The sequence below is a fragment of the Grampus griseus genome (genome assembly GCF_964374135.1).
Source record: "Grampus griseus genome assembly, chromosome: 15".
NCBI classification, from domain to species: Eukaryota; Metazoa; Chordata; class Mammalia; order Artiodactyla; family Delphinidae; genus Grampus; species Grampus griseus.
Genome location: NC_139009.1, coordinates 35,873,368 through 35,889,378, shown reverse-complemented (window position 1 = coordinate 35,889,378; position 16,011 = coordinate 35,873,368). Strand labels below are relative to the sequence as shown.

At 38.6% G+C, this 16,011-nt stretch overlaps 1 protein-coding gene across 1 annotated transcript in view; it reads right to left on the bottom strand.

Annotated features, from left to right (window-relative positions):
• The window catches only part of CAMKMT (calmodulin-lysine N-methyltransferase), a 401,051-nt gene that overhangs the window by 51,487 nt on the left and 333,553 nt on the right, over nucleotides 1–16,011 (bottom strand). The window contains exons 4-6 of the mRNA XM_082672327.1: nucleotides 4,012–4,072; nucleotides 1,940–1,994; nucleotides 820–883 (exon numbers count right to left, since the gene is read on the bottom strand). Coding sequence (XP_082528453.1) covers nucleotides 820–883; nucleotides 1,940–1,994; nucleotides 4,012–4,072 — 180 coding nt within the window. The remainder of the gene's footprint in view (nucleotides 1–819; nucleotides 884–1,939; nucleotides 1,995–4,011; nucleotides 4,073–16,011) is intronic.

Here is a 16,011-nt window from a genome sequence, read left to right as displayed (position 1 = left end):
GGGGCCTAAAATCCAAATAAGTAGATTGCCTCTTTCATAATGTAAATGGAAGGCACACCAAAAAATCCAAAGCAAATATATCCTCCACTTTTCCTCTCAATTTCTAACGGCTGTTAACTGCTCCTGAACAAATCAGCTCGATTGCTAAAGTAGCCACAAATTATGCTTTGCTTCCTTAAAGTACAGTTCAAGTTTCATGAACTCTGTGTGCATATTCGTAAAGCATAATCTAATACAATGGGGCTTGAACTGTAATAGCATAGCAGAACAAAAGAGATAGCTTTTATAATCCTAAATAAAAGGAAATAATGAAAAACTGATAGCCGTTTCCAGTGAGGAGATATAGGGAACTCCTCGGGAATTAGAGTAGGTATAATATTGCATGGTCTGCACATACAACATCAAACGGAAGAAAGGTAATAATGAACATGAAGCTGGAAGTTAATTTTTACAAGCAATATCCAATATAATAAATGTTAAATCATTTATTTTATCCCGGCAAATTTCAATGGAAATAAAAGGACAAGAGTGCTTGAAAATTATTATGAAACAAACGTTCTTATTGCTTTGAGTGGTCCACAAATCATAAGCTCCTTTAATGAGAAGTGACTATAAAAATCCATTGAAATTAAAAAAAAACAAACCACTTAGTCGTATCCAATGAATTCCATATATTTCTACTTTTTCTTAATTACTTATCATGTGTGTGTGGGGAACTCTCTTTTAATACCCCATGCTGTCTTTCTTTATATCAATTGTTACTCTGCCGGGAAAAAGGAATGAGCACAACAAACCCGTTTTCTATCTGAATAAGGATACTTCTGATGGCCTTTTCATTCCCATCAGTTAACAGAACTTCTTTGACATCTGCAGAAATAGCAACCTGAAAAAAGAAGGGAGCACAGCAAACAATGAGCAAATATGCTTGTCTGTGTGGAAGTGAAGACAGGAGTGACAAGCCTTCAGTATCATGCTTCCTCACCTATTTCTCTGTAACAATCTTCAATCTTTTTTCATTTTATGTCTGCATTATTTTAATCATTCAATCAAATCAGTCAATACTTTTATCATTCCATTTGCGGGAGCCTCTATCTTGCTATCATTCTGTTCGGTAATTGCATTGTGACAGCGGATGATGGTATTCTGAGAGGCTTTCATTTGTGGGCTTCTGTTTATCTAGTAGAGCCATCATACAAGGCTGTCACTCTGCCTTTCAGCTTGCTTCTGTCTGACTGCCTGATGCCCTTCATATAACTTTGCATTGCAGGCAGATGGCTTTGTGAGGGTAATTTTTTTGTGAGCTTTGACATGCTCGCACATTGGGCTGTAACCCTGACACATTGTGTAAGAGCGACAGGTTTGTCAAATGCCAATCAGTGTAACAATATGCTTTTATTTGTAGAGACATAAAAACTTGTCTAATGCACTGTGCTGCTACATAATATCTCCTGAATACATGACTCAGAACCCAGAGAATGGGGAACGACGTTCCTGAATGGCCAATCTAATTCAAAAGAATCTAATTACTGAGCGCTCTGGATCATGTTTGTTGGTGTAATAATGCAGGCAAAACATTAGCAGCTATATCATGGTGCTCCAACTGTGATTCGCCGGGCTATTCCTGTATCTTAGCAAATGGGACTATAATCTGAAAAAAAAAAAAAAAATGCTTTCGCTATGGCGAAGAAACACTGTGCGAGGCCTGGAATGTCACAACAAGCAATATTGACTACACTGAGGTAAAATGTTTCTGCTCATCGAGGCAACCATAAAATCAATATGATCCGAAAGTAAGTCAATCTAGAAGGTCTCTCAAGACCCGGCAGCTTGACCGCAGCTGATGCTGTTGACGGTTCTCTGACCCAGCAGTTGGAGGCCCTGGAACATTTTTCCTTTTGTTCCTCCCTCTGAATGGGATTGGAATTGAGAAAAGACCTACCATGAGCCCAGCCAAGCATGTCATGCCACCCCCTAGCTCACACACAGCAAGGTCCCTGAAAGAGAGAAAAGAAATGGTAGAACCCACACAAATTAGATGAAAATGGTCAGAGAGATATATATGTTACAAGAAGGAATTGCCATCTGCAGTAAGAACGGCGCTACCGGGAAGCTGTGGAGACATGACGAGGCTCCCGCATGTCGTTTTGCGTTTTAAAAATAATTATGAAATAGAAAAGTCACAAAGCAGGCAAATCAGTGGGGGTTCCCTCATTAGTGTTCACTGCAACATTACCACCGCTGAGCTGAAAAATCGGAGAAGGTTCCCTTTTTTTCCCTTGTCAATGGCGCTGTCTTTTAGAACTAAACTAGCTAGAGTAGCGAAAGATAATTGTTAGGAAAGGATAACACTGTTAATCCACATTCATTCCTTCAAAAACAGTTAGTTAGACAAGTAAATGAAGAATATATATGAGTGTGTATATACCTATATTATGGTCACATACACACAACACACACACACACACACAAATACATGCAATCTTGAATTTAAAAAAAAAATTCTAAAACAAACTGAAACATTTTGGAAAGCTGAACCGCCCCCATAAAGAACAATTACACAAAGAGCATTTAGCAATTAACACTTAAATCACAATTGACCCCAACACAACACAGTGAATAAACAATGCAGGGACATAATATGGTTAAGCCAGCAAACCCAGGCTCAAGTAGTGACTGGGCTCTGACTTCACCGCTCACAAGTAAAGCAGCTCAGAGTTAAAGCTGACAGTCTGGGGGTGGGGTGGGGGGGGTGCAGTCTGGCACTCTGCACTTACCTTCCTCTTTGTGCCTAAATATCAGCCCTCAATGTGTGACATTCTTGCCCTGGCCCAGTGCTCGCTGATTGGAGCTCCAGGCAAGCTTAAGCACAGAGAGATGAGCAGATGCCAGACTTCTAGGGCAGCTCTGCAGCCCAATTCAATACTGCCCTGTTCTTACTTTATATGCTCAGACTCTTTAAGAGATCGTTTCTTCTTCCCAGTTTGGGAAGTTTATTTCCTCAACAGGATAAAAAAAAAAAGAGAGAGAGAGAGAGAAAGAGAGAGACAATCAAGGGAGGGAGAGGTGAAAAGAGAAGGAAGAGGAGGAAAAGAAGCCAAGCAAGGACATTCATATTCTGAAATACACAAAATGAGTATTTAGTTGTTCAAAGCAATTACAGACTGGTTGGTAAATATGGACCCATAGAGCTTCAAAAACTACATATTATTGACCCCATCTTGTAAATACATATTGTTAAAGCACACACCCAATCTTATAAGTATATATTGTTAAAATGATCACTAACGGCTTGTCTGGAATCATAATGGGCTATTCAGGAAGCATATACTGGATGACTTTTATAAAATGAGAATAAAATGAAAAAACCCATATTTTCTGGGTCTACCAAACATCTTCAGCATTTTTTTAAAAAAGGAGTTTTTTCTTTTTCCTGAATCTCATCCATGGGTTTAATCTATAATGCACATTGACAGTTGAAAACATTCATTTCCATAGCATGAATCTGTAATGGTAATTTATATTTTACAAATACATATTGTCTTGGGTATATAAAATACCTTTAAAATCAAGGGTGGGATGGCATCTTTAAATCATAGCTGTGGGGTATTTATTTATCAAAAGTTCTGTAGTGATTTCCCTAGCAGAAGTTTAAAGAATGTCTTTATTGTTTTTTTTGACCATCACAATTGGTAAGGATTGATTGAAGCTTCACTTTTGTTTCCCCAAAATCTAAGTGAAATAAAATGCCTTGACTGGAAATCAAAAGCCTTTGACATACAGCAAAAAGCTTGCTGTGCAATATTAGTACCCAAAGGCAATTCAGATTTCTTTTTCAGAAGCAACATGTTTTCACCATGACCTTTTTCCCCCTTTCCTTCCTTTTTTTCTTTCTTCCTTTCTTATATATATATTTTTAACAGTTTACTTTGAAGAATGTAATCATGGAGATCTTTAAGATGCAGACACAGTACCCATAGTGCGCTAAACAAATTTTTAGGTGCAGCTTTGTACCTGAATACATCACTGTGCTTGAGGCAGTAGTAAGCCAAAACCTCTTCAGCCGGCCAGATGCCTGGAAAACACAAGAGGATATAGGCTTTTTGATTACAGAAGTTTCTTCTACAAACACTCCTTACAGTCATTCTCTTAAGAAATGGCTTTTTGAAAATAATGTTCAGTACAAGCTATTTCAACTTGACTCAAACTTACCATAATTATTACTAGTAACGTCATATCACATGCATTTCTTTTGTTGTTGATTATAACTCTTTTCCCAGGAAAATAGGATAATATCCTAAATCATTTTTACTAGATTTCAGTCACAACGAAACAGTAAAACAATAACAACCAATATTACAAATATCCAAAATTAAATTTTAAATGGTATTTCAGGTAGATCTCACTCTCGTACACATGAATCTTCTTTTTGGTCAATTCATAAGTATCAGCTGAAGACAAACTGTATATGCAGCTCATATTCAGCAAAAATAAATGGAAAAATCATTTGCAGGAGCAAATAAAACCACTGAGGTCATTATATCTTTTTGTTTGATTCCATACTAATGTTTTTCAATATGCAAAATTATTTCATTTCTTCAATAAAAAAATCAAACTGGAGTATAAAATTGAGAAATTTAAATTTCACCAACTTTAGTACATCTTTCAATTTAACAATAATCCTACCCACTAAATTCCATGGAGGGGCATTTTCTAAAATTATCATCTGTAAATCATTTATTTAGAAGACATACAGTTTTCATGAATGAATATAAATTGTTTTAAGAGAAGACAGACATGCTTGGAAATTATAGTTTCTAGTGGTTATCCCAGGATTACAAGTGCTTATAATTTTTTTCTTTATACTTTTGGTATTTTCCAAAAATTTTTACAATGAATATATATTGCTCTTATAATCTGAATAAACTATACCCTTATAAAAATTATGTTTTCCCCATATGGTCAGACTTAAAGATCAGGCAGGGTACCAGGCATCCTGCACCGCCTGGGGCTGAGAATGCCATGTGGTCTTGGGAAAGAGCAGGGAATGTTCCTTGCCTTAGTACTAAGCACTCTTCCAATGGGTCCTGATGCAAAGTTGAAACACCTAACGTGACTTAATTTTCCCAGATGAATCTCCAGCTTCAAGGAGTAAGAAATGCAAACATTTCAGAGAAGATGATGTCAAAGAAATGGTAAATAAAATCCTAAGAGAATCAATGGATAGACATACAAACAGCAAAGAAATGACTCTATAGAGCATCTGTTGCAGGAAAGTCCAGCCAGGTGTACTCACTAGCTCAGCCTTCCTGGCATTTCTGGTAGAAATGACAGTTTGGGGGAGAAACAAATTAAACCAGCAAGAAGTGTCTGTAGTCATATTTAGAAGGAAAGTCAGAGAAGCAGTGGAGTGTAGCAGTTAAGATCACAGGTACTTAGGAACCAGACTCAGTTGGGCTCCAGCCCCAGCTCTGCATTCCCTAGCTGAGTGACCTTGGCTAGATTACTGAACCTCTCTATTCCTCAGTTTCCTCATCTGTAAAATAACATTGTTGTAATATCAACCTTACAGGATTGCTGTGAGGATTAAATGAGTAAAGTATATGAAATGTATTTAGAACAGCTTCTAACTCATAACAATCTCAAAGAAAATGAAAGTTGTTGTTAATGTTTTTCTCCTGCAAAGGAGGATAAAAGAGTGGAAGAGATAATATGTGAACCCCAAACAATTATCCTAATAACCAGAACACATGGAGAACCTTTTTAGCCTGATCCTAATGATTAGCTTTGGCACGACCCCAGAGTCCTAATACCTGGCCTACCTCCACACAGAAAGAACTCCAGAAAGACTAAAACACATAATAAAATTCTCTGAAGGAAGAGCCCAAGACAGTGTTCCACACCAAGTGAATATAATCACCACAATAATGAATTTCTTTATGCCTTTAGTAGATGGTTTTGAGGTTTTAGAAAATAATGTTAGGGGAAGGGTATTTAACTAAAATTCAAGCCTTGATTAAGTACAAAAATTTGACTTCTAAAAGGCATAGTCTTTTACAATAGTTTTATAATTTTCTCCCCAAAATTACAGAGGTTGATGTTTAACTAAATAAATACAAAAGGTTCAAAGAATAAAGTTTAAAAATCACCTAAAATTCCACCACTAGTATATAATCGCTGTTAACATTTTGGACATCATTCCGAAAGATCTCTCTAGGCATAAAGATATTTTGCCCAAGTGGGATCTTCTCATGGATGTATTCAATAATCTCATTTTGCCCTACTCAGTATGATGGATAGATTCCCATGGAAAAAAAAAATACTATACCTGCATCATTTTTAATGACTGCCTAAATATTTTATGTTTGCATCATAATTTATTTAACCAGTTTCCTTTTGATAGACATTTAAGTTAATTTCTAAGTTTTTGATATTATGAGATTATAAAGTGGTAAAATAAAGACACATTTTTTTCCCCAACATATAATTTTTCTCCTTAGGTCAAATACCCAGAAATGGGAAATGTGGTCAAAAGTCAAGTACATTTCACATTCTGATATATCAAACTGCACCCCCGCAAAGCTGTACCAAACTACACCCCTAATAAAGGTGTTTATTTCCAGGGGACTTCCCTGGTGGTCCAGTGGTTAAATGTCCATCAACTAAGGAATGGCTAAATAAAATGTGGTATGCCCATGCAACAGACTATTATTTGGCAATAAAAAGAAATAAAGTACAGATTCATGTTACAACATGGATAGAACATGAAAACATTATGCTAAGTGAAAGAAGCCAGACACAAAGGACCAGATGTTTATGTCTTATTTTTCCATTTATGTGAAATGTCCAGAATAAATGAGGGGTGATTGCTACTGAGTACAAGGTTTCTTTTAGATGTGATGAAATATTCTAAAACTGATTGTGATGATGGTTCCACTACTCTGTGAATATACTAAAAAAACAGTGGGTGAATTGTATGGTATGTGAATTATATCTCAAAGCTGTTATCTTAAAAAGTTTTCTCATTCCATTCCATGAGAATGTAATGGTCTTTTAAAAAAGATTTTATTTTTAAAGCAATTATACACATACATAGTTTAAAGAGCCACTGAGTTTTATGAGAATGATTAAGACAAAACAGTAGTACCCAGCCCGCCTGCCCAATCTTTCTCCTTCCTCAGGAATTACTGCTTTCAATTCTTTTAGCTGATTCTTCTGGTAATTACATTTTTCTACATACATGTTTATAATGTTACTTCTTGATTTTTCAGGTTTAGGCAAAATCTAATGACCCCCATTATGGAAGGTAAGCATTTTTTGCCTTTATCTCTACTCCTCTCCCCACACCACACATACCATACTCCTCAACCATCCACCATCACCATCTTTCTAATACAGCTATATTATAATTTGGTAAGGTCACTACTCATTGTCAATTTTATTATAACCACGAAAAAAAAAACAACCGAGCTATGTTGTAAACTAGGATTGGTTTTTCTCTCATGCATAATGTTTCCCCCATCTGGAGTTTATAATTGTCATTTTTTTCCTCTCATTTGCTAAGATTTTTTATTCAATCTCAAAATCCAGTTGTTGATTTCCCCATTCAATACAGTCACTCACATGAGGTATTCTATCAACTTCATTAGGAAATATCTCCTGTGTTTCCTGACCTGCCTAGGTCTGGACTGGACGCCCAATACACTTAGTGCACCACTGTAGCTCTGATCTCCTGAAATCCATCTTCCCTATCATTCCAGGCTTCCTTTTGTCCTTCTGCTGTGTTCCATCTCTCATGTCCTCTATGCTTTGTCTTCCCTTCTTGATTTACTTCCTCATTTTAGTGTAACACAGGCTCCGGCAGCTTCTTGAGAAAAAGTGTGTGGAAGGTAAATGTTAGAGAGCTTAGATGATTCAATGGTGATTTCAATTTGGAAACTCCATGTTTTTCAATTCCTGAAAAAAGGTTCTTGGGAAGTTCCATTGATTATTTCCTTACCTCCATTTTTATGTCTTCTTTCTCTGAAACTTATGATTTGGATGTTGAATCACCTGAACTCATCCTCTAATTTTTTTTATCTTTTCTCTCCTGCTTTCCATCTCTTATTGTTTTTCTACTTTCTTGGAAGTTTTTTTCAACTTGATCTTCCAGCTCTTTTATTGTTCTTTTCATTTATGCTATCATTGGTGGTAGTTCTCTGAATATTTCTTTTTCAGAGCATCTTACTCCTGTTCCATGAATGCAATACTTTTTAAAAATTACTTGAAAATATTAATTATAGTTTAAGCTTTCTTATCTTTACATAGTTTGTCTTCCTCATGTTGCTTTTTTCTGTTTATTGGTTTTGGTACCTGTCACATTAAAAGCTTTCCTCAGATATGTCTGGTAGTTCTTTATTGTTTACATAAATGTGATTGTAGAAAGATAAAAAGCTGATTGGAGGTGAAGAGGGCTGAGGAGTGTGGGTGGGGTGTGAGTGGAGAGGCTCAGCAATCAGTCAGCTTACATTAACCTAGTCCCTCCACCCTGCTTTTGGTGCACTCTCTGATTTCAACTGTGCCTATTGTCCTCCAACCCAAAAACCCTTGATTTAACCCTCTCCAGAGAATAAACCTCCTCTTCTGTTGGCAGTACAGAAGGGGAAGTTACCCAGTAGCCTGGAATGGGGAAATTACTGCTTCTTAACCCATTTTCAATCAATCCTCCTTATTTTAGCGCCCCCTCAACTCCTACTTTTAGAATTACCTGGTGACACCAATTCCTGAGCCTTTCAAAGTTTCAGGTATGAACTGGGATGGTTCTCAACTTTCCCAATTGCTGGCTTTCTAATATCTGCTAAGTCAATGACATCTCATCCATGTGCTTCTTGGCTTCCAAAATTATGTTCTATGTTCTCTTATTTTGTCATCCTTGTGGGTTTATGTCTTAAAAACATCCCTTTAACAGCGGTTCTGCTTCATGTAACAGAGAGAAACTCATTGGAAAAGTGATGAGAATAATTTTTGGAAGGACATACAAGCCAAGGATGCTAATGGCGAGGGTTTTTTTTTTTCTCAAGACTTTTATACTCCATTAATAATATTGTCGGGTTCTATCAATCAATTATAGGCACTTTTGCTATATTCTTGACATCATCTGATGAGGCAGAGCAGAATGATCATAGTGGCATTTACAGCAGCTAAAGTATTGATCGTCCCCAAAGCATTACAAAACATTTAAATTAATGGCTTATTCTAGATAACTTGTTTTCTAAAACACATGCCATGAATTAGGACACTTCCTTAAAAGTTATTCAGTCACGTGACTTCCTGTTCCTTAGTGCTTTCTGTATAAATTGAATTACTTTAACTCATAGGAGAAAAGACCTTTTTCATCCATTGGACCTCCATAAAAGCATTAGCTAAACAAGAGTTCTATTTGGAAGAAAAAGAATATTATTCTTAGATTTCCATGGTCGTTTGGTTTCATTCCTTTTTTTTTTTTTTTTGAACAAAGGTTTTATTCCCTACAGATAGTTCTGTCAGAACTGGGCCTATTGAATCTGTTAGACTTCAGAAAACCCATAGTCAGCCAACACTAAAATATGAAACAATTAGCTGTCTATGTAGAAATAATGAAGGGCAAAGTTGGTGATGTGATCTATTTCATGTATGTAACCACTTTTTTCTCATCTCTGAAGTAGCTTGTTTAGAATTACTTTAAATGCCAAGTTTTGTGGTTAATTTAGAAACAAACACATTCATCATTAACCCAAAGGCTGAACAAATCCTAAAATTAACTGTCTGTAGATATTGAGACACGAGTCTATCCAAGCATAGGTCTTTCTAGATCACTTCCATTTGAGAGCTTTTTGCTTCCCTGTAGTCCGTGCTGTCAGATGTAGACAGCATCCGACAGGCAGCACTGCTGACTCCCTCTTCTCACTCTAACAGCTTGTACTTGCCCCATGATGACAACACACCTAGCTCTTGAGGCAGAGACATGGCTTTTCTGTGCTCAGCTGATGTTTGGACAGCCAGCAGCAGCTTTCTTTACCCTCCTCCATCGAAATGATCATGTCTATCATGCAGGAGTCAGAAGTAAGCCCTCTCTCAAACCTGAGGCTTAAACGGAGAGCCCAGCACACTTTTAGCTAAGCCGTTGACTCTTCTGGAAGAAGAAATGCACCAGTGGATATTATTAAAATGGCTGGAATGGGTAGGTAAACGTCTTGGACTGTTTTCAGTGTTTATGCTCTGTCTCCTTCTCCTTAAACATTTCTGCTTTGTCACTGATGCTTCAACCCAGATTAGAAATCCATAAGAAGACTACAGAATGCTCTATAAATATTTATTGGGCATCTACTATGTTTCAGGCCCTGTAGATCAGCAGGGAATGATACAGCATTGTCACTGGAGATTCAGTCTTGTTAGGGAAGGAGACTATTAGACAGACAATTACACAAATAATGTCCCTAATTATAACTGTAATAAATGCTGTGTGGGAAAAATAGAGGGTGCTTCTGAGAACCAATCATAGGGGACTTAACCTGGTTGGAGGGGAGGTTGGGAGGAGTCCATCAGGGAACACTTCCCTGTAGAAATGGCATGTAGGCTGAGACCCAGAGGATGAACAGCCAGGTAGAGGAGGAAGAGGGGCACAGGGCTGGAGGGAATGGTCCACGGAAGGGGAGCACCATGAAATAAAGCTTTGAAAAGAAGAGCGTGATGTTCCGGGAATGGAAACAGGGTCAGTGGAGCTGTAGAATAAATGAGAAAGGAATAGGTAGGACAAGATGAGACTGGAGGGGTGTTTAGGGGCCAGACCCCACAGCCTCAAAGCCCATATTAAGAATTTTAAATTGCACCTTAAAATAAATGATACGTTTTAAGCGGCAGAGTGGTATAATCAGATCCACATTTTAGAAGATCAGTCTGGCTACTCTAGAGAAAATAGATTAAAAAGAGGAGGTGGGGGAAACTAGGCAGGAGACTACTACAATTACCTAGGTGGGTGCTGATGGTGGCTTGGGTGATGGTTAGTGGAGATGAAGAAAAGTGGAAAGATTTGGGCTATATTTAGAAGGTACACTGACAAGACTTATTAGTTAATTAGATGAAGGGGGTGGTAAGAGAGACGGAAGTGTCAAGTGTGACTTAGGTTTATGGCATGAAGAAGTGGGTAGATGATGTACAGCACATACCTATAGGATTTTCCTTCAATTTTACACGACCTCCTCCTCAGGCTGAATTCATGGTACAAAAACACGGCAAGCAGTCTGGGGTCTGATTCTGGGTCTACCACTAACAGTCTGTGTGATACTGGAAGTAATTTAGCCTCTCTGAGCATCAGTATCCTCATCCACGAAATACTAGGCTTGGGTAAGATTACGCTAGGGGGCTTTCAAGCTATAAAAAGCTACAATAAAGAACCACACCTCATGCTCTAGAGTTAAGTAGAGTTCAGCTTGAATACTGGCTCTTACTGGCTATGTGACCTTGGGCAAATACCTAAAATTTTAAGCCTCATTCATTCATTGAACAAATAATTATTGGCAGCCAGGTGGGTTCTAGGAGTTGGGGATACAGCAGTGATTAATAGGGGCAATAAACAAAGTAATTTTAGATAGTGATAAATATTGTGAAGAAAATAAAACGTTAATGAAATAGAGAATAACTACTGGGATGGGGCTGTTGCTGGGTAACGCCTCTGTTTTCTCATTTAAGTACAAGCAATAATGTTACTGAGTCCAAGCTCGCTCTGCTTGCCACACGACAGGCCAAGAAATCAGAGACGAGGTGTCGAGGCAAGGAATACGACTTTATTCGGAACGCCGGCAGACCGGCAGACTCGTGTCTCAAAATAACCATCTTATCGGGGTTTGGATGCCAGTTTCTTTTATAGCACAGAGATGGGGGAGGAGATGAGCACGTAAAGTAAAAAGGCCAATGCCTCAGAGCAACTAAGCCCGTGCACCACAACTACCGAGCCTGTGCTCTAGAGCCTGCGAGCCACAACTACTGAGCCTGAGCGCCACGACTGCTGAAGCCTGCGTGCCTAGAGCCCGTGCTCCACAACAAGAGAAGCCACCGCAATGAGAAGCCCGCACCACAACGAAGACCCAACGCAGCCAAAAAATAAATAAGTAAATTAATTAATTAATTTTTTAAAATAAAAAAAAAAAAGTAAAAAGGCCATAAGATTTGCAAATATCCCTTGGAATGTCCAGCCTCGGGGAGGGGATGTGTTTCTTCTTTCTTGCGGCAATCTCTGTGTGGACAGGGTCAGGATGTTTCCCTGAACAAAGGCACTTTGGTTTAACATTCAGGCAGAGGGGCAGGGTTCCCTGAGGCAGGCCGTTATGTATAGACAGTATCCTTTTAGTGAACAAAAGCAGTGGAAAGCAAAGGTTAAGGTAAAAGAAACAGGTCCAACATGTAGTCAGATTTGGCTCTCCCCTGTTGCAACAACAGTACCTATTCGTACCATTGTTGTGAGGATTAAATGAGATAATGCATGTAAGACACTTAGTGCCTGGGAGATAGCAAATTTTTTAATAATGTTTGCTATTGCTGCTGCTGTTGCCTTTATTATTTTGACATGTTTCTATCCAGGGAATTTTATCAATCTTGATTATATTTTTATGACACCTTCAGGGAGATTATTATTTCTAATCGATAACCCACAAATCAAACCAAAACTGAATGCTGGAAAAATCTGTCCTAACTATGGGAACTTAGAAAATCGATCCTAAGTAAGAATTCCATATATATGGACAATACTTGTTCTATATTTGTCCCTCTGCTCTGACCAATTAACAGACTTGCTCTGAACAGTAATTATTAAGCACGAGTCTCCCTGTGTTTGTGGAGAGAGATCATGGAGAACACGCATACGTCTGGGTGAGAGGGAACGTCCGTGTAGCTCAGTACAGTGAGGGTGGAAGCTTGCTCTGTGACATTCTAACGCTTGTTGAATGCTGACTGCTGCCCAGGCACTACAAGGTAGATGAGGAAATCAAGGCACTGAGAGGTTATGAAAACTTCCCCCAAATTAGGCAGTTGTTTTGTCATAGAGTTGGAATTTGAATCCAGGTAATCTGACTCTAGAGCCATTATTCTTAACCTCTGTGCTATACTGCTGTCCACCAGATTGCAAAAACAAGGGTCCAAATGAATTGCTTTGCAATGTTATTTCTTCTGTTCCAGTGGAAGCCAACTGATATAGATAACGAGCATGTGGAAGTGAAGGGGCACAAAAAATTGCCCAGGTATTTCAATAATAAATTCTTCTAGGACTACAAGCTGGGTCGGCTTATGGGTGTGATTTGATTAGAAATGCATTACATTTTAAAACTTAAATTTTAATTCAGATACCTATTAATTTGATGATTATGAGGTAAGGGAAAGCCGAAAGGAGTCCCGGCTCCAGTGTGAAGCAGAGGCAGGGATGGAGAGTCTTCAGAGAGTATCCCCCAGACCAGAGCCTTCAGTCTGATGGTCAGTTTTAGAGCAGATGCTGTGAAATCAACTAAGTGACATGAGAAATGTAGACAGGACGAGGAAGATGCTGAAGCACCACTGCGAAAAAGGAGCACACTGCAGCCACAGCCGCAGGTTCAGCGGCTCAGACAGTGAAGACGTGAACTTGGAAGACAGCTCTGAGGCTTATTAGCTTTGCGACCTTAGCAAGCCACTTAAGCTCCCCTTGCATCAACTCCTTATCTGGTGGCAATAATACTGTCTAAACTGTAAGTATAGATGGGAATGTAATAGGGAAGAACAAATCTGACTCCAAATTCGATCTGTTTCTTTTGCTTTAACCTTTGTATTCTATTGCTTTTGCTACAAGTTAAGAATGTCGCCTATAGCCTGAAATATACAGGATAACACATCCTCAGGCTCTGACCTTTAAGGTATAACATTTTCCATTCTTATAGAGATAAAAAGTTGCAGAACAGAATAACACTTGCTTGTTGGAGGTTTACAGAAACATGTGACCTGACTTAGTGGACAGCTGCAAGAACAAAGGATTGGGACACCAAGAAGTTTACAATAACCAACCACACCCCTTCCCCTTTTAGTATAAAAGAAGCCTGAATTCTAATTTGGGGAAGATGGTTCTTTGGGACACTAGTGCACCATCTTCTTTATCTGCTGCCTTTCCAGATAAAGTTGGAGATAAACTTTCCAGATAAAGTCCACCAACTCGTCTCCGGATTTATTGGTCTCTCGTGCAGCAAGCAGTATAAGCTTGGACTCGGTAACACAAGGATTGAATGAACTATATAAGAGCACCAAGTAAGTGCAATTAGTGTTTGTTGTTGTTATTAGCATCACTTATTGAACACTTACTACCTGGCAAACACTGAGCTTTGTACTTTATATAGATTATCTCATTTAATCCTTAAAACAACCCTATAAGGTATGTACTGTCGTTATGGCCAGCTAAGGGGCACAGCGAGGTGCACCAAAGCACAGAAAGTTTAAATGTCATAGCCAGGGTTTGAGCCCACCTACTCACTCTCTAAATCTCCATCTCTTAAGCACTACACTAATTGCCCCAACCCTGGTGTCTGGTTCTGGAATCAAAAGGGCTAGTTTCTAGTTCTCATGACTCATTCAACAACTAATTTTGGGACTCTGGACAAATCATATTTGGGCTCTAGTTTCAAGAATAAATTGGAAGGGTCAAATTGATTTCTGAGGACCCTTCCAGCTCTAAATTCAATGCCTATAGATCGTTATAATTGTGCATTTCCAAACTAAAGCTATAAAATCGTCAGTAGGCTTTAGCCCATGACATTTTAAAGAAATTAGGTTGGTTAAAATGTTTTATTTGTACTATAATTCAGGAAATATTTTAGAAAGGATTCAAAACCATCTTAGAGATGGTTTTCATAGTCTTTCAAGTCTTCATAACATGTCCACTTTTATTGAATTAGAACTGCCTTTGTAAATTAAATCTCACAGCTTCAGGAAAGAACTACCCTACATCTATATATTCTATTTGTGATGGCTTTTTATTTACCTAATCCAGCATATTAATAACAGACAACTTCCTCAAGTCCAATTTTTCCTTTTCCAATACTGAGCACGGTTCTCAGATATATGTTGTATTTTTTCCTCAAACATATGACTTCCTCAGAGTAACAAACTACCTTTTGGGCAGAAGAAATTCTCCCAAGGTCTCAAAGCACAGGTAGAAGACTCTCCCAGTGTGAGCTCTCTGGGTGAGTAAGTGTTCCATCTCCATTGGTCAGAGAGGATGTGAGAAAGTGAGAACAGTCATTTCTCCGAAAGGTAGACCCAGGAAATCAGACCAGAGGGCTCTGAGCAGGAGAGAAACATGGCCTGGGTTCCCCCAGGAACGCAGCACATCCTTCCCATAGGCCAAAAAAAAAAAAAAAAAGGGAAGACTTTCATTGCCAGTTTTACTCCAAGTAACATCCTCCCCCAAGGCCCTCAGCGTAGGCTCACCCTTTTACAAACAGGACTGTCTTGTGTCTTGAAACATCATGTAAGAGCAGTAATGTGTCGAATGGAGTGGAACAAAGAGGAAAGTATTAGAAATAACTGTTAGTGTTCCTTATGTTAGGTATCTAATCACTTCACCCATGCAGACACACACTTGTTACATGGAACACCAAAGGAGAGTAAGGACAGTGTGGTCCTCCTCGAGTTACGTATGCTTCCTGAATTTGATTTCTACAGCAGCTTCCTGCCTTGGAGTCCAGTTTTATCTCACTTCCGGGTAAACACTGCTACTGAATTCCAAACAGATTGAAAACTTTGTGTTCCACGTGGAGCGCATGCTCTGTGCATTTATGAAAGCCCCCCCGGAGAGAAACTGGTATTTAGGAGGCACATGCTACAGATGCCAAAGCCACAACTACATTTATTAAAACGGCCCTGGCCTTAGGCTAGTTAGGCAACAGAACTTGTTTATTTAGCAGTGTCATTTGGAAGACACCAGCATTTCAAAACTGCCTTCATTCCAAACTCCTCCACTTAGGAAGGAGGATGAGTAGGACC